General features: G+C 38.9%; 1 protein-coding gene across 1 annotated transcript; it reads right to left on the bottom strand.

Annotated features, from left to right (window-relative positions):
• Positions 1–1995: 1995 nt before the first annotated feature.
• On the bottom strand, positions 1996–22455 carry LOC127363927 (oligophrenin-1). The gene is made up of 24 exons (XM_051400885.1): positions 21795–22455; positions 20485–20580; positions 20023–20084; positions 19147–19218; positions 17374–17475; positions 17171–17281; positions 16841–16945; positions 16613–16742; positions 16415–16515; positions 16160–16251; positions 14838–14916; positions 11750–11783; positions 11518–11580; positions 10811–10885; positions 9942–10026; positions 9405–9463; positions 8540–8645; positions 8288–8447; positions 7500–7647; positions 6289–6594; positions 5193–5340; positions 4362–4412; positions 3300–3348; positions 1996–3166 (listed from the first exon to the last, which is right to left on the bottom strand). Exons 1-22 carry the CDS (start codon positions 21946–21948, stop codon positions 4370–4372), a joined length of 2331 nt encoding a protein of 776 aa, XP_051256845.1. The 5' UTR covers positions 21949–22455; the 3' UTR covers positions 1996–3166; positions 3300–3348; positions 4362–4369.
• Positions 22456–24673: the final 2218 nt, after the last annotated feature.

The raw sequence follows: 24673 nt of genomic DNA on the forward strand, positions 1-24673 counted from the left end.
CTACAGTATATAAAGGATAGGAGAAGGAATTCCATCATTTTAACTCCAAAAACAGGTTATGCTTTCTTTGAATAAAAAGATATATGCTGGGAACTATTCAGATTTTTGAGTTTTACAGAAGCTTGTCGTGAGTAAATACATGGTTAATTCAGCTTAGACATCCAGTAACAGTGCTTTCTTCAGTGAGAACACACATTATTTTGTTCTTGTGTGTTCATTTAGTCCAATGCCGAGGCCGATACAGTAGTTGTTAGAAAATGAGGTACAAGTTGGTAGATGTTGAATAAAAAGGGCTGTGGAGAGGAGGCGAGGCCCTGACTGGCAGTGAAGGTTGGAATGTGGTGGGAGGAGCGGATGGTAAAATAAATACAATGTCCGACTGCAAACAGGATTTTAAAATAGATGGTTTCCTAAATATACTGAATTACTGAGAGCATATTGGTAGAAATCAGTGTTCCTCTTTTGCATTTGGAATATTTTAGGTGGGAAAGCTTAAGGTCTTAAATGTATATTTAACTGGAATTTTGAGAATATATTGCTTCTTAAATTGTATGTATTTCCTGTAGAAACTAGATATTTGGATGGAAATGAATAAAGGCCAAACTTTGTGGAGATACATGACTAATTGTGCCCATCAAAGAAAGCATTATCGAGATTACCATTTTAAAATGCATCTTTAAAAATACACTGAACACATTTTTGATGCTAAAAATCTTGGTTACCATTTTTCTTTCTAAGGTTATATTGATCTGTTGTCTTATAGAATACATTTACATCAATACTTCTTATTGACATTTTTTCTTCTCATCGTTATTTGCATATTTGGGTGTTGAGGTAGCTAATCCAAAAGTGACAGCAAGTAATCAAGTTACATTACTTTAATATTTAGGTTACTGACTACATTTTTTAACAGGTGATTAATAATTATATCGGAATATATTTTTAAAGTAGAAGACCCTGTCAGTGGGTCCCACACTTTTAGTAAAACATCTCAACTATTGGGTGTACTTTTTGTTTAGTGCTAATTAACTAATGTTAGCATGCTAACATGCTAAACTAAGACGTAAACATGGTAAACCTGCTGAACATTATTGTGAGCATGCATTTTGCTCAAAGCATGCCTGTTTACGGCCTCACAGAGACACTAGCATGGCTCTTCATCTTTCTGGTGATGTTATAAAATGTCATCTTACCAATAAAACATTTTCAGCAAAAAGTAGGCAACAACTTATTCTTCGCATTAATTTGAGATATAGGGTTCATTGTTGGGCCCCCTTGTATTCCAGCTGTTACATGCGTCCAACTGGATGTTTTTATTTCAAATAAAACAAACAGAGAAGTTCAAATTTTCAACCCAGACCTAATCAATAAAAAAGTTTTTTAATAATAATGTATTTATTTTATGATATATAAGGACTATTTAGACTTGAATGACCTTTTTGCATCCAGTTTCACACTCATGTCACCTTTAACGGTTAATATCTGCATACAAACCTTTGAAGAATGAGTAACTTAAAGCTATTTACTTTGTCACAAATGTTGGGTTGGCAGACGTTGCTACTGTTAAATGAAACCAAATGACATGAGGTTCTGTTTGTTTTTTACATTTACATTATTCCCCTGATTTACTATGAATGCCACTGTCAATATAAAGTATGTGTAATATTTCCTTACACATTTCTTAAATTAAGGTGTGAGATTATATACCCTGCTTAAATTGCTTGCATGCAACTCTGCAAACTGTTTTTGCACCTGCACTTGGCTGGCATAGGTTCTGGCACCAAGTTACAGACTTGTTAACCTCACATTAAGGAGTGATAAATCTTTTAAGCAGACTGTTAACTCTTCTATCTCCCCAGAGAGAACACTTACAATAAAAAAAACCTTAATTTACTCATATGAGTGATTAAAAACGTCAGCACACTGAAGAGAGGAGGGGAGACGGGACAAAAAACATCATGTAGTAACACAAAACTGAACGGTAATACACAGCTCTTTTTAAAAGATTTCATTCTAAGAACTTTTCATTTTTATTTTCATTTTTTAAAACAAATCCAACCAGACAACAACAAGAATTTTCAGGTTGGGTTATCAAAGAAAAAAAAAGGTATAACATAATAACCATAACCATAAGAAATAAAATAAACAAAGCTGGAGTGTTATTTTCATATATTGTTACAATACGTTTTGATTCCTGCTTTTTAATCCCAACAATTAATTTGAGGTGCATCAGATTCAGGTAAACTTTGAGCAGTCTCCTGTGCAGCCTGACCTACCCACGTGGGAGTGTGGAAGTATGGGAATGTACACCAGTCAATTCATTTTAATAATTCCCTATTAAACTTACACTAGCATTATATTCATTGTGTAAACTGAAACTACATTGACTGGCTCACACTTTATAGCAAAATACTTTTTGTAATGCCTCCTAAAAAGTGACTTATGTTTTGATGACACATTATGTCTCAACAGACATACATTCAAATTCAAATTTTGATCTAAACACTTTTTTGAATGGACCAACTAAAATGGCTTCCAAGGAAATAATTACTTGATAGATGTAGCTTAATATGAATTTGCTTCATCTATTTCCTTGACAGATCATTATTACATGGTCCATTTTATAAAATCTATATAAGTTAATATTAAGACTGATATTTCACATTTTCAAGTCAATAATGATTAAACGGATTAATTCCATTTAATTCAATTAGTCTTCTTTGGGAGATCTATTTTACGATGATAAAAATAAGCATCGAGACTGCAGACAACAAGACGTCTATGTAAGGTGTTATAACCAGCTATGGCAGTTAGTTCCCTCCAATAAAATTGGCCATTCAAACATTTTAACACTGTAAAATTACAAAAGGGGGGAGAATAGTAGTTACTCCATCCTAACTTTGGAATAATGATCCAACACTGAGCCAATGAGTTTGCAAGCTCATTCAAAAGTCAGTTTGCTACTGTGTTGCCTTACAATACCATTCTTACTATTAAAAAACAAATGGAATCAAATACAACCATTCACTTCTGTGGAGAGCCATTTATCACCCCGATGAAATCAAGATCGACTGAGTTCATTTTCCGTTAGCTCCATACAGCTTGATGTGGACCCAGCAGCACCATGTGGCGGTCACATGATGTGAGAGTCTCCTTAACTTTAATCCTGAGGAGACAAAACAAATGAATTAAAAAGGACACATTAAAAAAGAGGAAACAAATTAGTAAATTTAACAGGTACAGTACAATCTGTGATTAATCAGCATAAAAACTGCTGAACAAATTACAGTAAATCTCACCTCTTTTTTTACATTTGTCACTGGTGATGGGGGCGGAGAGGGCGGTGGACTAGATTAGAACAGAAAAAGCAAATTAATTACAAATCCATTTATGGTTTCAGCCACCAGACCACCCATCATCTGCCCGTATGCACAGCGTGATAACCGCGATCTTGCAGCTTCATTGCACCTCACATTGTGTGAGATGGGTCTAATAAAATATTGACTGCGATTTCTGTCAGACTGTATGAAAAACATTTTAGGAATGTCTGATGCAAAACAGGTCAGAATGTGAGGTGAATGCCTGGCTGACTGGAGCAAATGTTACTAAAGTTATCTTGATTGTTACACTGTACAGCCACCTGTAATGATCCTCAGAGGGCTCAACTAATTGTTAGATCTAAATCTATCTACACCATATTCATATTATTCAGTCTGTTCAGAAGGTCAAACTTCTTAAGCTGTGGGATAACAATCAAAGCCCAAAGGAGAGCTTTATACATCAGCACAACCTCCCTTTTGGACATGTTAAGATAAACTGGAGATTACAATAAAGAAAGAGATAAACTCTCTTTGATAAAACTCCCACAAACTCTTTCATCTCAGGCATTCTTCATTTATAACCTTCATCACTGTCTGTGCAGGGAGGGCAGTGACCATCATAAAAGAGCAGATGTGGGTGTGTGTGTGTGTGTGTGTGTGTGTGTGTGTGTGTGTGTGTGTGTGTGTGTGTGTGTGTGTGTGTGTGTGTGTGTGTGTGTGCGGTGCGTGTGAGTGAGTGAGTGAGTGAGTGAGTGAGTGTGTGTGTGTGTAGGTGGGCATTTAACACTTGTATTATTTTTGTGGGCTCTGAATGGGTATGATTTATAGTGACAAACAGCATCAAATATGAATTATAGTCAATAGTTGACTTTTTAACAATTATTTAGTTACTGAGATTCTGCTGTTACATGTGATAGCCATTCTAATTATGTTCAACTTCTGTTGTGGTTTTATTAACTTTCATCTACTGTACTATTAAACACATGCATATCTGATTAGTGTCTGGAACAAAAGTAAAGGAGCAAAAATGCTTTTACATACCTGCCAACTTACTTGGAGGCATTCTCAAAAAACTTTGTTTTAGAGGCAACACTGCAGAAAAAGAAGAAAACTGACATGTTAGTATAAAAGATTCTTCCTTTGTGATCCAAAAGTCAGCCCGTATCATTTGTTAGAGAGCGCCTTTTTAATGCTCCACTCTCTACGTAAATAGTACGTATCTGGGTGTTACGTGTATCCACGAAAACCAAGAACAGCCATGTTGCTTTATAGACCTCTTACAAGGCAGCAAACACAAGTGTAAGTAAAGACATTAGTTGTGGATCGTAAAAACCAAAACAATGAGCTGAGAGACACTAAATTGCTCTTAAAGATAAACTGCAGAATCGGGTGATAATTCTCTGTGGGTTCTTCAATACGAACGCCCACTTTCACATACTAGCAGTCCATTGTTTATACAATAATACTGATTTTAGCCCTTTTATCATCTTGAAATCTAGCTTCTGTATTCATTCATCAACATCATGATGACACCATCATTATAGTATCGATAGGTTGGATCTGAGGTTTCACTGTGTTAATGTCAAATTGTGACCCTGATATCAGCAAACCAGGCAATGTGTCCATTCTTTGGTTGGATAGTTTTGATCATCGCAGCTACTAACGCCTTAAAGGCTGCTCATTCTGACACACTGGAATTTGCACGTCCTGTCAAGGTTGCTTAAACTGTGAGTTCTACTGTTCTTAAGAATAAAAACAGCAGATCTAGTAGTTGAACATTTATTGGACCTTTTGACCCTGTTCGCATTTGCATATCTAACAGTATCCATAAAAAGGTGGCGACAGACTTTTGTATCTCTGAAGAGCACTTACTAGGATGTGGCCGTGCCTTCGCTGCTGGCTGCACTCGGGGTCTTTTGTGGGGTGGGGAATCTGGAGGGGGGCTCAGGAGGCCTGACAGGGGGTCTACAAATGGCATGTTTCTCCGTGGACCTCGTTCTGACCAGACCATCAGAATCTCCTGAACAACAAAAAAAAAAACAATACAGACTAAATGCTGTGATGGGTTAGGGAACATACACTGAACAAAATTATAAATGCAACACTTTTGTTTTTGCCCCCATTCATCATGAGCCACAATAAAAGGCCAGCAAAGGAGAAGTGCTCACTAACACAGATTTTGACAGATTTGTGAACAATATTTGAGAGAAATAGGCCTTTTGTGTACAGAGAGAAAGTCTTACATCTTTGAGTTCAGCTCATGATGAATGGGGGCAAAAACAAAAGTGTTGCGTTTATAATTTTGTTCAGTGTATTTTGATGTACACTACAACATGGATCTTCTGTTTTCTGTCTTCCTACTTAGGTACCTATTTAAATAACTCAATAAGAAACCTTTAAATCAGCAGACTGTGTGCAACCAAGCTCTAACGGTGACTGCTCAATCAACAACCAGAAATTCTTACATAACACTCTTTTGATTAACCATTAATAACAAAAATAAATAAATGAAATGGAGGAAAACCAATTACAGAGGACTAATAACTAACTAAAATCACAGATACCGCAGCTGGACATGTTGCAGCCAGCGCGATAAAGAGCAACCCAACTGGCACTACTATTACCTCTACTGCAACAAAACACCAACCAAAAAAAGAAACAAGTAAACAGGAAAAAAGGATGAATTTAGAGTAGATGCAGCAGGCTGGCATTTTCTTTTTTTATGTCCCCACATACCTAACCCATACATCACAAGTTTGCTTTTTACAGGGTTTCTGCAGGTTTCTACAAGTTAGATTTTAGACTTTTTAAGACCCCTGTGAGTTCCATTTTTACATTACACTATAGCTCCCTTGGTCCTCACTTTTTTAAAATCATATAAAACCTTTAAGAGTGTTTTTTTTACTAGTTATAAACAAACAGGATTTAAGGAAGGTTTAGCTAGACAAACATAGAGGTTTCACTGTACCTTCTCTGTTGGTTGATGTGCCTTTCGGAGGTGGTCTCCTGTTCTGGAAGGATGGTACTCTGCTCACATAGACTCCAGACTCCCCATTTGCAGCAGAAGAATCTGGCCTTTGCCTTGTATCGTCTATCTTGCCAACATCAGAGTCTGACTGTCTGTCATGACGGCTAGCTGGTCTGCGCATTAATGGTTGTCTCGGAGGAGGTTCTCTTGGAACGAGAGGAGCAGAGCTTACAGGTTTTGTCCGTTGCAGGGGAACGGGGCTCGGTGAGACTTCCCCGTCCATGACAGAGCTGTCGTTCTGACCATCTGTTACAAAGAAACAAACATAGCGATTAATGCAAGGTACTGGCAACTTGGAGTGGATTCTACAGCTACAGCTGCACACTGAGTTAAAGAATGTAATGTTGTTCTTGCTATTCAAGTACAATAACCTAAGGTCTCGGTCACACGTAAATGTTTACTCTATGAAATAATACAAATTATTTTCAATGTGCAAGATAAAAAAACATAAGAATTTAGTGTAAAAGAATGTCTAAAACAAATTTAATTGGTAATACAACAACCAGCACAGCCCTTGGTATAAGATCAAGCAAGCAAGTATTTGTTAATGAATTCACAGCACATGCCAAGGTTTGGATTAATCATGCAGAGCTGGTTATTTCACTACACCAAGTAGTAAGTTAAGAGCAATATCACACAACACAGGGAGGACAAGCAGCAGGTGCTCCGAATTTCTCTGCCACAGTGTGTGAGAGGATTGAGTTACACCCACTTAATGAGGGGTTTAAACAGACAGGAAATTACATGATTTAGCTGGAGGCACTGAAAAAAAAAAGACTAATGTGAGATAAAAAATGTAGAGTAGATAAGTTTATTTGAACTTGAAATATAAAAGCACCAGAGAGACTTCCTATGAACAATAAAGGATAAGCCAATTAAGAATGAAACAAGACAGTAAATCAATTCTGACATTCTCAGACAAATTAAAATTAATTGCTTGGAATGGTAATTAATATACATACACTATAATAAATCAAAATTTGATATACTTCAGAAAATATGAATAAATGACCCTGCAGGTGTGCTCGGTACAAATCTTTCTGACATAAAAAAAAACCATTTAAAATAATCTCCTGTACATTCAGCACAGACAGGATGTGATAATGATGAGGATGACGATGACAATCAGGCCAAGTGAGGCTAATAATTACTCTCTGTGTGCTGATAGTGCTCATGACTAAGAGCTTGATAAACACGAGGTGGTCGCTTGGAGATCGTGATGGGTTGCCGCTTTCTCGGGGTGATCCGCGGAGGAGGGACAGGTGGGGCGGTGCTGTCCTCTGGCATATAACTGAAGATCTGTGATCACAAAAAAAAAGTTACTGTGACACAATAAAAATACAGAAAAAAAACTAATTACTGCTGTTTTTTACAGAACGATGTAATGGATGTAATGTGAAATCAAAATGGTACAAATACCAACTGAGTACAAACCAATGCCCCTGCTGCACACAGTAAGAGGCACTAAGTATGAAGCTACAGCAGCCGGCTATCTTAGCTTAGCATAAAGACTAGAAACAGGGGGAAACAGCTAGCCTTGCTTTGTCCAATGCTCTCGTTGTATCTCATTAAACCAACTGGTCAAGGGCACAACAGCTTGGCACACAACTCCCCATTTGTGCTCTTTGTATGGATTAAACAAATAAGACTAAACGTGTTGGTTATTGAGCTAAAGAGGTGCTTGTAGGTGGATTTTGATACCTTTAGACAGAACCAGGCTAGCTGTTTTCCCCTGTTTCCAGTTTTTATGCTAAGCTAAGTTAGCCCACTGGCAGTAGCTTCATCTTTACCGTACAGACATGAGGTATGAATACTATCCAACTCTTCACAAGATGCAAATAACCATATTCTCCATTCCTTTAAGCGGTATAAAATGCTATCACATGAAGTTTTTATCATTTTTATTTTATTTTAAAGGCTGCCTACTCTGAAAACTTACCTTTTTGTAGTCTTCAATCAGAATCTCAACAACAATGTTTTGGAACTTGATATCCAACATGGCGGCCACAGTCTCCTCCTTTGCTCTCATCAGTGTGGGTCCAAAGATAACAGCCATGTTTGAAGGAGTCATCAGGTTCTCTTCACTATGACTGCACACGCTGTCAACAAACATCAAGTTGGGTTTATAAAGCAAAAGGTCCCGTAGGCGCACTAACAAAAGTAAATCACAATAACATATGCCAGCACATACTTGACCAGGTGTTTAATAAGCATCTCCAACATCTCCCGATTCTTCTCTGGTAGTTTGTAGGTAAGTGAATGAATTTCACTCAGACGAAAGTCCAGATTATCGGACTCTGTGAGGCACAGACAGCACAAAGTTATATAGTGGAAGAATTTAAAAGGTAATGAAATGAGGACAGTTGATCTGCTGCATCAGTAGACCTAAATCATAAGCATATTGTACTTATTATGTCGCCATTATTTACATAATGGCGACATAATTAAAAATTCAAGTGCATAGAAATGTGCACAGCCACACACTGCAATGACATGAGACTAACTAACTAAGAAGAAAGTCTCCAAAACAAACAGTATTAAACTACTGAATGACATTCCCAGGAAACTGAAGCCACCCGTTGTCTTATTGTAACATCCTGACAGAATGAGGCTAAGCCTATTAAACTCGTTGTCTTCTCTGTTTTACAATGATGTTGCGTGACAGATAAAAACAAACAGGGGACTCAGATTTATCTAAGACTGACCCTGTGCTGACTGTTCAACTGCTGAACCTGCAGCCCGCGCTGTATTAATGTACAAATGCATCTTTTTTTCTTCTTTTTTTTGTGCTGAAATCTATCCTATACTTTATAGATTATACAACCCAACAGGCTGTTAAGCTGAGAAAATGTATAACTTATCCTTAAATACGACAAAAGACAACATTTAAGCTCCCTGTTGCATGCTAACCACGGATATCAACTTGCAACCTTTCTAATGCCATGTGTGTTTGCAAGAGAATGTTGTGGCACACCTTTGGATTTTGAGGAAAAACATTAACACACAAACAAAATTCCCTAATTTCAGGGCTGGATAGTTTCCAAAACACATCTTACTTGCAGCACAAATGAGGTCTCTGTGTAGGCTGTAGGTCATCAGAGGTTCAGACAAGCTCCTGCAGGTAAATACAGTCACCAGTAAACAAGTGCAGGACCACAGTGTATGTAATATATCTCAACACATCAAACACAAGAAAAATAAAAAGCTGCACTCCCACGTTACACAATTACACTAGAAAGCACTCAGAGAGGGAAACTTCTGTCGAGGCTGAATTAATGTGCTTTAATGTGTATCTGGATCCAGATCTACTCAAACACATCAGAGACAAGATCAAGCTGAGATTTAGAATAGGACAAAATTTCAAATGAGTCAGACTTGTGACCACTTAAAAACTATTTAATAGTTAATTCATTATTATATTATACTTTCATTTAATGCATACTAGAGACAAATTGAACAACGTGCACTCAGATTTGATAATAACAACAATGTCAGCAAACAACAGCCTAGATCTGGAACTATATGCTGTTATACAGTATTTTCCACTAATGAATATCTCCTACTCTCATGTGTCCACTCACACACAAACATACCTTAGATAAAACTTCAATGCACTTGTGATGGTTTTAATGTCCCCATCGCTGCTGTGGAGATCCACATCTCCTGGGTTTGTGGGGTCTATAATTCCATGTAAAAACAAACAGAAAACCATCTGAAATTATCACCTTGATTGATCACACTGTAGTGATATTTAGTCATTAGGGTTACGGTAATTGCAAAAATTGTTAAAATATACAATTTTTATTGTTCATGCTGGCTCACTGCCACAGCTTACTGGGAAACTTGAATAGAACATAGTTAATGTTATTACTAACACCTGTATTTTCCACCTGTGACAAAAGTGTTTCACCAATTGGGGGCAGAAAAAGCAAGCTGTAAAAACACTAACATATTATCCTACACCTTTTAATTTGATATGGCAGACTTGTTAGCAGTTGCCTATTTACACATCGAACCGATACGGAGCAACTTTAGCAGTCCACCTGGTAAGATTAATATTCACTCTCTTTTAGCTCTGTGTTTGGGAGGAATATCTAGAAATATCTTGCTCTTAAACTGCTAAATGCTCCGCTCGTCAGCTTACTTTTAAGCCATAAAAATGAAAGACACAAGTTAAAAGAAAAGCTCAGCTGAGCTGAAGGGAACAGTCGGGTGATGATTCTCTATAAGCAACACCTTCCACATCATGCATGGTCATTTGATCCAGGAGCACCTTGAGTCAGCGCCCTGCTGACATTTCCTCGTCAATTATACACACAAGCTTCACAAATGTTGCAAAACCTGTTATGTTGTAAGGGTAAGGTAAGGTAAGGTAAGGTAAGGTAAGGTGTGAGGTAGGTAGCAATGAACACACACAGTGAGCGTGCAGATGTAGAAGATTTTCACAGGCTTATTTTCTTACCAAAGAAGGCATTTAAAAGCTTCTGCACTTGGATGTTGCTGCCAACGGTTCTGTACACTCCTTCTTGACTGACTCCTGGAAAGAGGAGAAGGGGAGGTAGAATAAGAAAAGGGGAGTGTAATCTGGACAAATACAGAGCAGTGGATATGTACCACATGCGTCTCTTCAGAGTGTGGATGAGCCAGCAGGAAGATACAGATGTTCTTGCCCGATTATAAACGTTTCATTGAACCACTTAGTTTGAAACCAAACAGCGCCCTATGCTCGGATCATGAGTCAAGTTACATGTTTATTATGGGCTGAGTGTTTAATTCCGTTCTTGTAAGATTAATCACCCAAGTGGAGAAACGTATTGTGACCAGAGAGGTTACATCTGACTTGAAGAGTGCGTTTTGAGATATTAGGCTTTAAAGTTTTAGCATGCATGCAGACACGCGGTTTAGTTAAAGAAATAATAGTCAAAAATCTTTCTCTTAAAAAAAAAAAAAATCAGACACGAAGTCTATAATAGTGTGAGGGTTAATGTTCTGCACAATCTGAAACAGACTATTATTTCAGGCTTCTAGTGTTTAATAGGGGGACTTTTCCCCTAAGAGCAGCCTGCAGGTGTGGCATCAACATGTAACCTATGACTCAACTACGCCCCCCTGAGGGCAACAAACTGAACTAAAAGGCAGCTGGGATAAACCTCCAATGAGACCCTTTACCTTTTGTTTCAATGTAGTTGATGCACTTTCGCACAAACTTGAATCCAATTTCATTCAGTTCCACTGTGGACATAAAAAAAGGCAGAAAAACTGAGCAGATTTAACAGCAAGCAATCATTTTTAGACAAGACTAAAACATGATTACAGACGCATTCAGTGACATGAAATGTAAAGTGAGCTCATAACATTAACATCACAACTTAAGACTTTGAGGTCATGACGACCAACTTACTTTCAGCTTGCTTGTGAATTGGGGAATGATAAATCTGAAATGAAAAAAAAAATGTAAAATGAAATTGAGGATTGTGAAACATGGACAAATCTGGGACTGGCCTTGAATATTTCAGCATGATTACTGAACACGTCTTTCTTAAAATGGAAAAATGAGAAGAAGAAAAAAACACTTAATGATGGCAGGAGGCCACAATGCTACTTCACTGAAACCAACTTCCTGGATACAGTGATAGTTTCCTAGATTGTTATGGCACTGCTGGCACAATACTCCAGTTTACCTAATGAGCAGATTCAAATTACATGAAAATAATAATGGAAACAGAGAGAGAAAAAGGGTGAAGAGACAGAATATGGGTCTTGTTAACTGGTGGGGAAAAAAGGGAAAGATTCCTGAATTAAAAACAAGCAAAGAAATGGAAAGAATTCTTGATAATATTCCCCAGTAACTCACACCTGGGACATCAAACTCAAGAGACCAGTCAGACACTGTCAGATGTGCTAGTTTTTATATCAAATCTTTGTCTAATTCTTCCCCCAGAATAACTGATTTTGTTTTGTGGTTTTTTTTTTACTCTGTTGCCCTCCCCAGTAACGGACGTCAGAGGTCAGGGCCAGCCTCAGAGCAGCTGGAGACAGTAGAGTCTTGTTCAACGACTCCTCAGCAGGGTGTTTGTTCTGGAGATTTGTTGTCACAGGCTGTTGAAGTGTGAAATATCACTGTCTCGCCCCGTTATTCATTTAGACCTGAGAATAGACCAGTGACTACTTTATTCTCTGCTTTGTTTTGGGAGGAAATTACTTATTATTAAACATTTTGTATTTTCACATGGCAATGAGTTAATTCAAAATATGAAAATCAGATCATGTGATAGCTTCAGAACTGAGAAATCTGACCTATGGATGCAAAGATAATGAAGCTACCATCAGAAAAATTATTATAGAATTACAGACAGCTTCCTCAATATTTGAATGATTATTTTTTCATTTCAGTGGCTAAAAATGAAAATGAAATGGCCACAATGTGCTATTGCTCAGGCAAATTTGGAGAGGACCATGTAAGCATTCTTCTATTTTTTCCTACACTGTAATGCCAAATAGTCTTAACTTGCAGTGGAAAGTGCACAAAAGGGGGCTTGTAAGTGTAGTGGTGCATTTGTCCATTTGGCACGCAGGTTCATACATGTCTACCACTTCTTGGTTTGGAGATGTGACACATTTGCCAAAAGAGAGACTTGAACTAGAACTAGAACTGTAATGAACCCGCTGGCTGACTGTGAAGACCATCAGAGGCGTCAGCCTGATTTAATTTCAAGAGCTGCTTGGGATGGTTATAACGGGCACAAAACTTCAGAAATGACGGCAAATGTATGTGTGAGAAGCTGGAATCTGTCTATATTTGTCAGTTTTTCTAGAAAAATTACTTGAAATTACTACGGCTGATTACATTTCTTTATTAACTACTTGTTTAAGCTGGCTTAATACTCTAAGTTAGTGGTTCTGAAACTATGAAAGTACCTTTTTTTATTTTTATTTGATAAATATTAGAATGAAAAAACTGAAAATGTAATTTAAAAAAAGCTTTGCATTCCCTGTAATATTTTGTTTCAGTATCAGCATGAACACAGCACGCTAATACATCTATGATCAGTTACAAGCTAAAATGTAATGGCAAGATAGCAAGCAGAGGTAACATGAATGGTTAAAAAACACTGTAATTGTGGCTTCAAACAGGAACTATTGGTTCTGGGCTCAAGAGACTAACAATAAGACATGAGGAAGTTTCAAAATATGGAGTATGCATAGAAACATCCCAATGTTGAAAAACATTACAGTATGCACAGACATATTGCACTATGGCGGTCCATATAAGCTACTATAAAGTGTCCATATGACTGCGGGGAAGAAGCAGTGCTGCACCTTACATTTCAGCTATCCAAAATGGCTTAAGAGCACACAGAGCGTAATAATGTCGACACCGTCTGTGTGACACAAAAGATTATTCTGACAGAACACCACAGAGCTGATGCTTGTCCAGACTGAAAGCTCAGAGAGTCTGCAGACCTGGCAGCAGCGCAGTGCTGTAGATCTTTGCTTGAGAAGATTTGGGCAAAGTGGGTGGAAAAGCTCTTGCGAAACATGCACGATATACAGAAGTCATTAAGGAAGTTTCACAGGAAGAGGTCACTGAAAAATGTGCCTTCTGTTATTTTCACATCCTTAGTGATGGTTGATTTGTTTTATTCACAACTCACACGACATCTGCCACTAAACCTGAACAACTGAAAGCTAAATACTATTTAAAGCTTCAACCAAAAGAGGAATTTAAAATGTCTTAAATTTTTCCTTGTACGGCAATTTGGTGTTTCATGGCATTAAAACTGCTGAACACAGAGACAGACAACAGGTGCGAACCCTAATACCCAAACATGATTACAAGAGCAAAAATAAAATCACTAATGGTGTGAAGGGGCTATTTAGAGTAACCAAGTGCCATCATTTAGTCACACACTGAGGCTTAGTTTGCCAACAAACTTCATACCATCTCTCACACATTTGTAATACAGAGAGCATAATGAGGTCAGCCATGCATACATCCTGCAGTGCTTTACAAATATCAAATGTGAGCCGTCACGTGCCACGATAATGTTTCCGAGCAAACTAAACAAATTAAGTTTTTTTCCCTCTCATTTGTTTTCAATCTTCAGGGTTTAAGAGACTGATTTTATGAAGATAAAAATTGGTGTCATCCAATTAAGAAGCAATAAAAGGACATTTTGATAACGGTAGCTTCTTCAGATAAATAGGTTGAGATTAACTAACTTTAATTAACAACTGCTGCCAACGTTTAAGGAGATTTTATTCATAAAAAAAGGAGGAAAAACAGCTTTAGAGACTCTGACATGCAGATTGGAGATGGAACCTGGCCTTTTATGTGTTCGCACAATAACCAGTGGCCATGTCAACACCCTCTTCGGTAGCTGACTCCATATTAGATTGGAGAAATTTTGGCAGTAAAGCAGTTTTCACAAATCATAAATCTAGGAGAAGAATAATTCTCAATGAGATGAGAGGAGAAATGAACTCACAGGCTCTTTTCCATCCATGGCCTCCATCCACAACTTCCTGTCTCCTTCCGAAAGAGCCTGGAAAGTGACGGGTGTGTTTCTATGGAAACAGTAACAGTGCCATTAAAGAGGCAAATGTTGCAATTACATTATTCAGTCACAGGATGTAGTGCTACAGTATCCCACCATTGTGAACTTTCAGCCCGCTGTTCAAACTCTTACACAAATCTTTCAAGCAAAAACAGGGGGAGACAAAATAAGAAGAACACCACAATAACAAGCACTTAAAGTGTCTTTGAAGTGAACTGATTAAATCCTGCGTGGTAATGATGGGAGGTATAAATGGAGATGAATAAGATAAGCATAAAGAGATGATGAAATTCAATTGTGGCAATCTGTCTACTACAGAAGCAACAAAATCTGGTGCCAAATTTTGCAGCTTGTAGGCTACTGGATCAATTGTTAACTAAGACAACTGTGCTACGAGTTTAAAGCTCTTTCTGCCAACTGCACTCATAAACTAACTATAAAAACCTCAAAAAAACAACTTTTCTGTCAACTTTAACAGTTAAATAGGTAACCCTGATATCTATACGAGCCATGTTTGGCAAAATGTGATCCAAATAAGTTTCTATGATTGAATGCTTTTCCTCATTTGTTCTGATTCTCTTGTACCTAAAACTGTATTCTGTCCTTCTCCATCATCCAAACTGGAACGAGGACAATTTCAGCGAACAAATGATCTGGGCGTTAAGAGCCTAAGGAATATGTAAGCTCTTTAGGAGTATTCAGTCAAAGGTCAGGGTCAGGCCCTGGCACTGGGAGCATTTCAGGGACGAATGGCTTGCTTGAACAGACAACGTTATCTTCTACACTAGACAGCACTGCCACCTTCAGTTTATCAAACAGCCAACTCCTCATTATGTTGTTGTTCAGTTCACACACTGGTACATATTAGTTGCTCAACATTCAGAGACACTTTCAAGCACTTAATGCATAATTCAAGCAGCTTTTAAACCTTTAAAAAGACCCTGTAAGTATTGCGACAAATTTCAAGAAACCTGGATATGACAGAGCAGCCTATGGCTCAAGTGTCTATTAAAATGCATTTGTACTGAATGGCCTGCTTATATAAATATGAGCTTGTTGTGTTCCTTCCCCTGAAATCACGGTGTTTGCCATCTGTTTCCAGCGCGCGCCCGTTGCTTAGGGATTGTTTGGGCTACAGTCCATTTAGCCCTCACACTCTGTCCTTGTAAACCACCTGTTCACCTGTTTATCCCACAGGGCCTTCGTGTTGCCTCATCTCACAGTTTCTTTTTCTCAGATTTGTTTGCACTAACCTCTCGATTGTCTCCACGTCAAAGCAAAAGCGCTTATCTATGGACTCCGTCTTCCGGCGGATGCAGGATTTCAGCATCAGCTGCGTGGGGCCCTGCAGGGAAAGAGGCAAAGTTGGAAAAGTGGTGGAGAGGTAGGAGTGAGGGAGACAATGACAGCAGATCAAGCAGTCTGAGGATGTAAACTGGCTATAAATACTGTAGATGTCAGAGTTTTACAGGAACACAGATGTTGCATATTTCTTTGCAGTGGAGCACCTGCTTAGTTGTGGTCTTCTGTTCACAGGGCACCATGATCAGCAGTCTCCCCTCCTTGTTATACTTGCAATAATATTTGACCCATGACACGCCCAAAGCCCCTGTTCGGATAAAAAACAAAACAAAAACAGGACAGGCCTTGTCAGAGAGAATTCAAGCAAGTACCAAAGCTTCTGTATAAACACTGAGTGCACTTACACTTCTCCTGGCAGTACAGATAACCCTCCATTGGCAGAAAACTGTGCATTTTACAGATCTGGGATGGGTGTTTCATTCTTTTCATCAGTTCCTCCATCTCCTCACGAGTGCTCTCATAGTGGTTTCTTGTCTGCAGGCAAAAACCAGACGGCACAGAATATTATAGACGTCCAATTAAAGGATATTATCTCACTAATGGTATCATTCATGGCCAGTAAAACCACTTACGTTCTGCAAGCTGAGCTGCAGTTCTTGCTTGTAAGGCATAAAGTCCTGAGTCATTTCCACTGTCAGGTTGTTGAGCGTTAAAATGCTGTGAAGAAACGCCAGCACCTGTCCAACCAAAGCATGAAAGACATACTTAAGACTGCTCTTGAAAAGAGCCAAAACAAAGGAGCGGCTGCCATAAAGAATGCATGCCTGACTACTTGGATTTTTTTTTTTTTTGTAGTGTAACGTCAGGTTTTTCTTCTAAAGTGTACTATACATTTCCTCAATCTCTTGTTACTTGGGTGTTGTAGCAAAGAGGAAGAGTGGGAGACCACAGGCAGCACTCACAGGCTCCACCACATCAAACTTCTTCCTGTCCTGCACCTGATGAATCTGGTACACATAATCCACTGACGATTCGTAGAAGTTCACTCGCTCTTTGTCTAGGAGTTCATCAGCCTGTAGTAAGACAAAATAAAAAGGACATTTCAAGCAGCGGGCTCTTTGTCGCTCTCATACACCAACACTAATGAATACTCGCCGTACATTACCTCTTGAAGTTGACTCTCTTTCTTCTTGGCGGAAAGATTCAGGTGTTTGTCCACCTGGGAGTAATATTTTTCACTGTCTTTCTCGAACTTCTTTTTCTTCTCCTGCAGGACAGAATGATTATGTGGAGATTAAATCAAGTTAGTGTTTTTTTTATTTCTGGCATAGCTTGACTGAAAAACTAATAAGTGTTTACAAGTTTTCAGGTATCCTGTCCCTGGCTCAGACACTAATATTCACAATACTTTCATTTTAAGCTCATTATAAAAGGTCAGCACTGCATTTTTCAGGCTGATATCAGTATATGAGAACTTAAAACATTCAACAATGATGGCCAATATATATATATTTTGTTTTACACTGAAAAATATTTTTGATTCCTTACTTTTTTTAAGGAATAATTGCAAAGACATGTACAGAGCAAGATATTTAACTGTTATATGTACTGTTTCTGTACAGGAATTGCTTATTACTTATCAACTGACATACGCACCAGGACCAACATATTTCTATTGCTCTAGCTCAGTGATTCCCAAGTAGGTGCAACCTTTGTAGTTGCCACGAGGTATTTGGAGAAATTGTAGAGTAGCTCAGCTAATTTTTAAAAATTTAAATTACAAATGAATTAAAAAAAATACAAAATATATCCTCTTATTGAGCCGGCTACAACATCTAAACAACATGTTTTGCATTGAGTGTGTAAACTAGTTATCATGTGAGTAGAAGGATCTAAACAGTCAAAAAAGAATGGATAGTGAAATAATTTACTGAAAGTAAAGAATAAACAGCCAAAATATTACTGTTTAAATGGTTTAAAGTAATAACTGATAAATGGTGAGAATAGTTAACTAAAAGTATTTGACAAATGGTTTACAAAAAATAGACAAGCAAAGTGGATGAACAGTTGAAACAGTTATGTACTGGATAAACGGTGGCAAAACTATACGTAATGGATAGCCTCAACTGTGAAATATTCTGCATTTGCCACTCAAAGAGGCAGTATTACCACTGTAAACTAGAACAAACTGACCTTAAAGTAGTTCATTAACATAGAGTTTAAAATCAATTCAAATAATCACGTGAAACATGGCGGGTGGTGTTGATGAAAGGGTACTTAAGTTCATCCGATAGGGGTGTGGGTTGTTCTAGCAAATTACATTTTGAACTCTTCCACTGTTGTTCTCTCACATGTAATTTCTCAATGTAAAGGACATGATACCACTTCTGTTTTGGATAAAACGCTGATCCTCTCAACCAGTACATCCTTTTTGCTGAATGAGCTGCAGTGGTTTCCTACACTGAGTCATTGGAACAATCCAAAAACATTGTTGGATAAGTTGTACATTATAAGATTTTTTGAAGGTGTTTTTCATATGAAGTCATTTTCCAAGTCATCTGGAATCTGAATATTGCTGAATATAGGGGACATCTCAGTTTCCGGATGACTTTTAAAGCTAAATAAAAAGCTGTTGAAGGAGCACACGGGAACACCCTACCTTCCAACAAAGAGTCTTAAAAATTAAGGAGGAAGAAGATGCCTACATATTATTGTATAATGTTTCTCACGTACATAAATAGATTTGGAGAAGTAACTTATAACATCCTGTTTGGTGTGTGTAAGAAGCACAGGAAGATAATAATGTGACTCTCCATGCATAGAAACAGATTGAACTGTGAGCATTGTTCCAGTGCGGACGGAAGAACTAACTTCTGTTCACAGGAATGAGCCACAGTTCACTTACAGAGCAGAGGAATCAGTTAAAAAAAACACTCACTTTTGTTACTCCTATTTGCTCCTTTCTGAACTTCTCCAACGGCTTGATGAGCAGATCGGAGGCGTTCTGAACCTGGACAGACAAACATGGAGCAGGCGTGACTGCAGTGCACATAAACACACACAAACACACACATACTGTACTGGCATACAGTATGTGGGACATAATCTCACACAGTGGAACTGGTAGCTTGAAGATAAAATAGGTTATCTGTGGGACAAGAACGTGTTAAAGAGAGTTTACCAGATGACCTCCAGTCTAAAAATTAGATCTGTACCCAGAAAAACCAGTCTGACAGGAACTTCTACTCGGAATGACTTTTTGAAGTGCAAAGCAGGACGATGCAACAAAGAAGATTATATATTTTTTGAGTTTATCTGGCTTGGTAAAAGATAAAATATGATGGAGAACTTGTATGAAATGACAATATAAACAATGAAAATAAAGCAAATTTGTTTAATTAGAACACTAGAGAATAACATATTGAGTGTGTGAGCAGCAGCAGCAGCAGCAGCTTAAGTGGTGAAAACAGCATGAAAATGCATCAACATGTAGGCAAAGTAGAGCCATCAACAAAAAGAGAACTAGAAAACCCAAGAGGGAAACAGATGGCAGAATAATTAGCAGCATTCGTTTTAACAAGCATGCACAAGGCAACATATTTACAGACAGCGTCCAGGTGTGTGGATGTGTCTTGTGAGAACATATTTGGATTCATCAGATACATCATAACAAACATAAAGTTAGATATCCATAACAGAAGCAGTCTGCCAAACGGTCTAATGTGTAGTGTAGGATATGTTAATGTGGTTCTAATATCTAATAGGGGGTCAAATAGGATGCAGAGTCAGAGCTTGGAGGAAGTTGATAACCCACCAGCATCATCCTGTCGTGCTCTACTTCCTGCAGGAGTCCAGCAAACTCCTGGAACGACTGAGCTGGGGATGAAAACACAAGGAGATGATGACCGGAATAAAGACTTCGCATATTCTTATCTTAACCGTCTGACGCAGGAAGCGCATTTAGAAGGAATAAAAAAGAAACTTGCTAACCCACATTAAGCTCTCAGACAGAGGTTTCTGTTTTTCTAAACCATTTTTTCCCCTGGTTCCTCATATTGTGAGGAATTACCGAGAGGCTGCCAAAAATGTTCCTCTCCACTGGAGGTCAAGTTGGGGAAGCCTTTTTACATCAACTTATTGTGATTATATTATTAATTAGTTAGTAAACAGTGAGGGAGTAAGGCATGAAATGTTTCTCCAACAGTCACTTCATCACCATGACTAATAGTCAGTAGATATAAACTTTGTGTTAAGGAGCATGTGTGCATTATCTTACCAATGTTAATCTCATCATCTGTCAGGGAGTCGCCAATGACGCCGAACTGGAACATGCTGAGAGTCTGCGAAAACTTCTGTACCGCCAAGGAATAACCTAAATAAAAAACGCAATACACAATTTATTATGGTTCTTTAAATTCAGCCCAACTCTCTTGAGCGTGAGTGCAGCCAGGATTATTGTAACTGTGCGGTTTCCTTTTTCCTCTGGTAGGAAAGTTTAAAGTATCAAAGACATCCTTGGCAGGGTCCGGCAATACAACAGCAGCCAGTATGCGGTCTATGCAATATATTATCCCTGGTATGTCTGGGTTGTATTATCAAAACAAAACAAGTCTGTCAGAATCAATACTGTAGGGCATTAGGCCTGAAGAACTTGGCTACCTTATCTAGTATCATATTTTTAAATCCCCTCTCAAATCCCTCCGTTTTCAAGCTTTTAATTGTTTCACATATTTTTCCATCTCCAAACTGTGTTTTCTGTTTAATACGTTTATTTTAGATTCTTCCTCTAACTGTGCCTTATAAAAGCTTTTATTGTAAACAAAGGGCAACATAGCACATTTAGAGCTGGCTGCAGATCAGTGTTTAAAGTGAAAGAGTTCTGCAGTACATGAGCAGTGAGTCCTGATCATTGGGACTTGAGATAAAAATGTGACTTTCATGAATATCCCTTGGTGCAGTTTACCCCAACAGCCAGCACTCGTGACCTCGGGGGCTATTATCTGAACTGAATATACAGTGCACACTCTGCAGCACTACTACACCACCTACAATGACACTTACTGTTTGCGAGGTGAAAAGCTTGTCATTGCGGATTTGGACAGCAGAATGGTATCTTGGGGAGTCAGAGAGAACAACCAGTGTGTGTCCCCCCCCATGGGTGCCACACTGACCCAAATATACACATCTACTGCTTGCTGTCATTGGCTCTGCTCCATACTATCAGTGGGACTGGTCCCACTCTACAACCAGCAGCAGAGAGAGGACACATCACACACAGAGGAGAGGTGGAAAAGTGACACATTGGTAGAAAATATGACAAGCTTTTGTGCTGTCTGGAGACAAACTGAGCAGGTCATCCTGCACATCTGCACCAGATCAATGGCCCCTCTAAGAAAGCTGTTTGGTGTTCTCCCAGGGGAGCACTAGCACCTCCCTGAATGTGCCTCTCCCAGCCACCCACATTGATCCTGGAGGCCCTTAAAAAAAGGCCCCACTGATGCTGATCCTCTGTCCAGCCCTCAGCACACCACCACATTCACATGCAACGCGCAAGAAAAGTGAGAGCTTTAAGTGAGATGCGCTTACCTTTAATTGCAGTGATCACACTGTTGCCATCTTTTATCAACTCTTTGAGAAATTTGCTCGTCCTCTCCAGTTCTTGCTCATAACACTTGAGAGTCTCTCTGAACTCTGGACTGTCCAGATAGCAGTCACTGAACTCCAGAGGAGGATGCCCCATCTTCTACACCGCTGGCTTTCAGACAATAGAAGCACTGACTTGGTTTGAGTGAGCCACGCAGCCTACGCTCGACTATCGCACAGTGCTCATTGCTCCTGGGTTGAGGCGGCTGCACAGAGGAGCAAGAACCATGGTGTCCGTGGGAGCCTGCGGCGGCCGCTGCTCGCATATGAAGTGCGCTGAACAGTGAAGAGGGCGGTTTTGACTCACTTCCCCGTTTTCCTCGCCCTGACGCGCTGTTTAACTTGTAATTCAACTGTATCCTGGTCCTCTTTGCTACTTTTTCCTTGTTGCTGTGTCGTGATGAGATGAGCGGCTAGAATCCCGCTGGACGCGTCCCATTCCGAAATGTTTCACACTTTAATTAAAGCTCCTTCTGTCCTTTTGCCTTGCCTTGAAAGCAGTTTTTAACTCGTATAGTCAGCAGTGGGCTATTAAAACACTGGATATGTGTTAGTAAATGTGTATTTTATTTAACACAGATATCGTACACATCCTTCAGTCCCGCCTCTTTACAAAGGGCCTAACACAAAGCTAAATGGGACGTGACCAACTGGCTATGGACTCACTGAAAACTTCCCCCTTTCCACACCCATGAGGTTCTTAAAGGGGCTGCTGTACAGTTGGAATGATTGTGTTGGAGGTGATGCTTTCAAGTGCTGTCGGAAATCTGCCCATTTAGGATTCTGCTTGCATATTTCTAAAGAAAACAAAGAAGAAAAACAAGAAATGAACTAAAAGGAGATTACATTGTGCTTTGTATTGCTCTTATATTAGAGATACACAACTAGCAGATAATTACCAGATACAGAAAATACATTTTATAATTTTTTTTAGGCACAGTGCACTACTAAAGCAGTGTTTGTACATTTTTCTTGCCATCTTTGCTGTGTTTCTAGTTTAATCTCCTAGACCTTTAGAAAGTAATTACATTAGTAATTAGAACAAGGAGGAAACATACTTTTCACAACTAGTAGACACATACAACCAGTGACAAGGTGTGATTGCTTTGTTTTATGGATCACAAGGCTGACAGGTTGGGAACAACTGGCCTGCTCCACAAGTACATATACATTTGTTGTGGTGGAATCACTGCTGAGCAAGGCCCTTAACCCTCAGCTGCTGCAGTGACCAGCAGATCAGACTCTGGATGTTATGGGCAGCTTCTGGTGTGAAAGGGGACTCTCCTGAATAAATCAAATAAATTGATCTTTATCAAAGTGACTGTAGTACTGTGTGTTGGAGAAAAAACTCTTCAAGTTCAAAGGAGCTCCTGATACAGACTCAACTGGACGGACCCCTGAACGTATCATGAGAACCACGTGATCAACAGCTAGAGGAGTCACACCTGCATGTGGCTGGGTGTGTTATATTCAAGATTAAGCACCATAATATAATAATCTTCTCGCGTCGGCAGCGTCACCGGACTCAGCTTACACAAGCTTGGAAATGTCCCTCACAGCACACAACTACACTAATACTGCAATATTAAGCAACATTTACACAGTGGAAACAGCAGTGTGAAACTATGTCAGGACAAAAATATTACAGTGACACTAGTAGTGGTGGAAAAATACTATTTAAGTACAATAAGGTCACTTGAAACAGTTGTATGTATGTGTACATATGTTTGTCTTAAAATTGACTTGATTACATATTGAACACTGCCTGATGACAAATGATATTAAACCACTTCATGTGCTACCTAGACACATTTTTAGCCATGTTGCTCTCCCGAGAGGTGTGTTGAAGGTGCTGCACGGGAGGAATGTATAGTTGGATGACTGAACAAACTGCTGTTGGTGTGACTTTCACATGACTGAATTCACTGCTGAGCGTTCACCTCTGCAGAGGGAGAGAGAATGAGAAAATGTTGCAATGACTGTTAATGACCTCCAGATGTCATCCTCCAGACTGAACTGAAGCAGGGGACAGCAGCAAACACACACGTATACACACACACACACACACACACACACACACACACACACACACACACACAGTCACAGTCACACACAATTTTAAATGGTTTATCTGAATCCACCAATTACATGACATTAGTGAAAGGCTGCCAAATATCAGTATCACTAAACTGATATCTTAGCTCACTAATATTCGTACCAGGGACTGAGAGAAAAAGCGTCATCTGTGTCGGCTCCATTACAGGTCACAACACAGGTCACTCACCCACTGGGACCTTCATTTAGTAAAACATCAACAGGCATGTAAGAGATGTTACAGAACAGGTCATGAATAAATCATTTTGGCATCCCATGAATGTTTGTACATAATTACATCTCTTGGCAACACTTAGCTGACAGGCAGCAGTAGCAATTAAAATAATACGGTCATGTTGTGTTGAAGTTAGAGTCCAGCCCTGTATGAGCGTTACAGCCCTCAAGATGTGTGCAACTAATAAGTGTTCATCAGAGTCGAATGCATCAAACAGTGCAGATGATTGTTTCTTTCCTGGGTACCATAAAGCAAGATTATACACACACTCACGTACACAATTAGTTGGACAGTGCATTGATTGCCATTAATTTCCTGGAGAAATCTTATGAATTTAACATCTGCTTTTCATCACAAAGTGAGACATGAGCATCGAATATGTAGAATTATGTCCTTCATACAGATGACAAAAAAAACTCAATAAATGAGTGGAGAAACATAACAAATCCAGACACTTCCACACAGGTACCATGTTATGGTACAATTAAGCAGT

The sequence above is a fragment of the Dicentrarchus labrax genome, unplaced genomic scaffold (genome assembly GCF_905237075.1).
Source record: "Dicentrarchus labrax unplaced genomic scaffold, dlabrax2021, whole genome shotgun sequence".
Lineage (NCBI taxonomy): Eukaryota > Metazoa > Chordata > Actinopteri > Moronidae > Dicentrarchus > Dicentrarchus labrax.

Excerpts from the sequence above, each read along its gene's own strand:
- LOC127363927 (XM_051400885.1), bottom strand. The coding sequence starts at position 21,948 with ATGGGGCATCCTCCTCTGGAGTTCAGTGACTGCTATCTGGACAGTCCA. Across the intron at positions 17,476-19,146 it reads AGCAAATAGGAGTAACAAAA|GAGAAGAAAAAGAAGTTCGA; the intron begins GTGAGTGTTTTT and ends TCTGTCCTGCAG. Across the intron at positions 7,648-8,287 it reads TGATTGAAGACTACAAAAAG|ATCTTCAGTTATATGCCAGA; the intron begins GTAAGTTTTCAG and ends TTGTGATCACAG.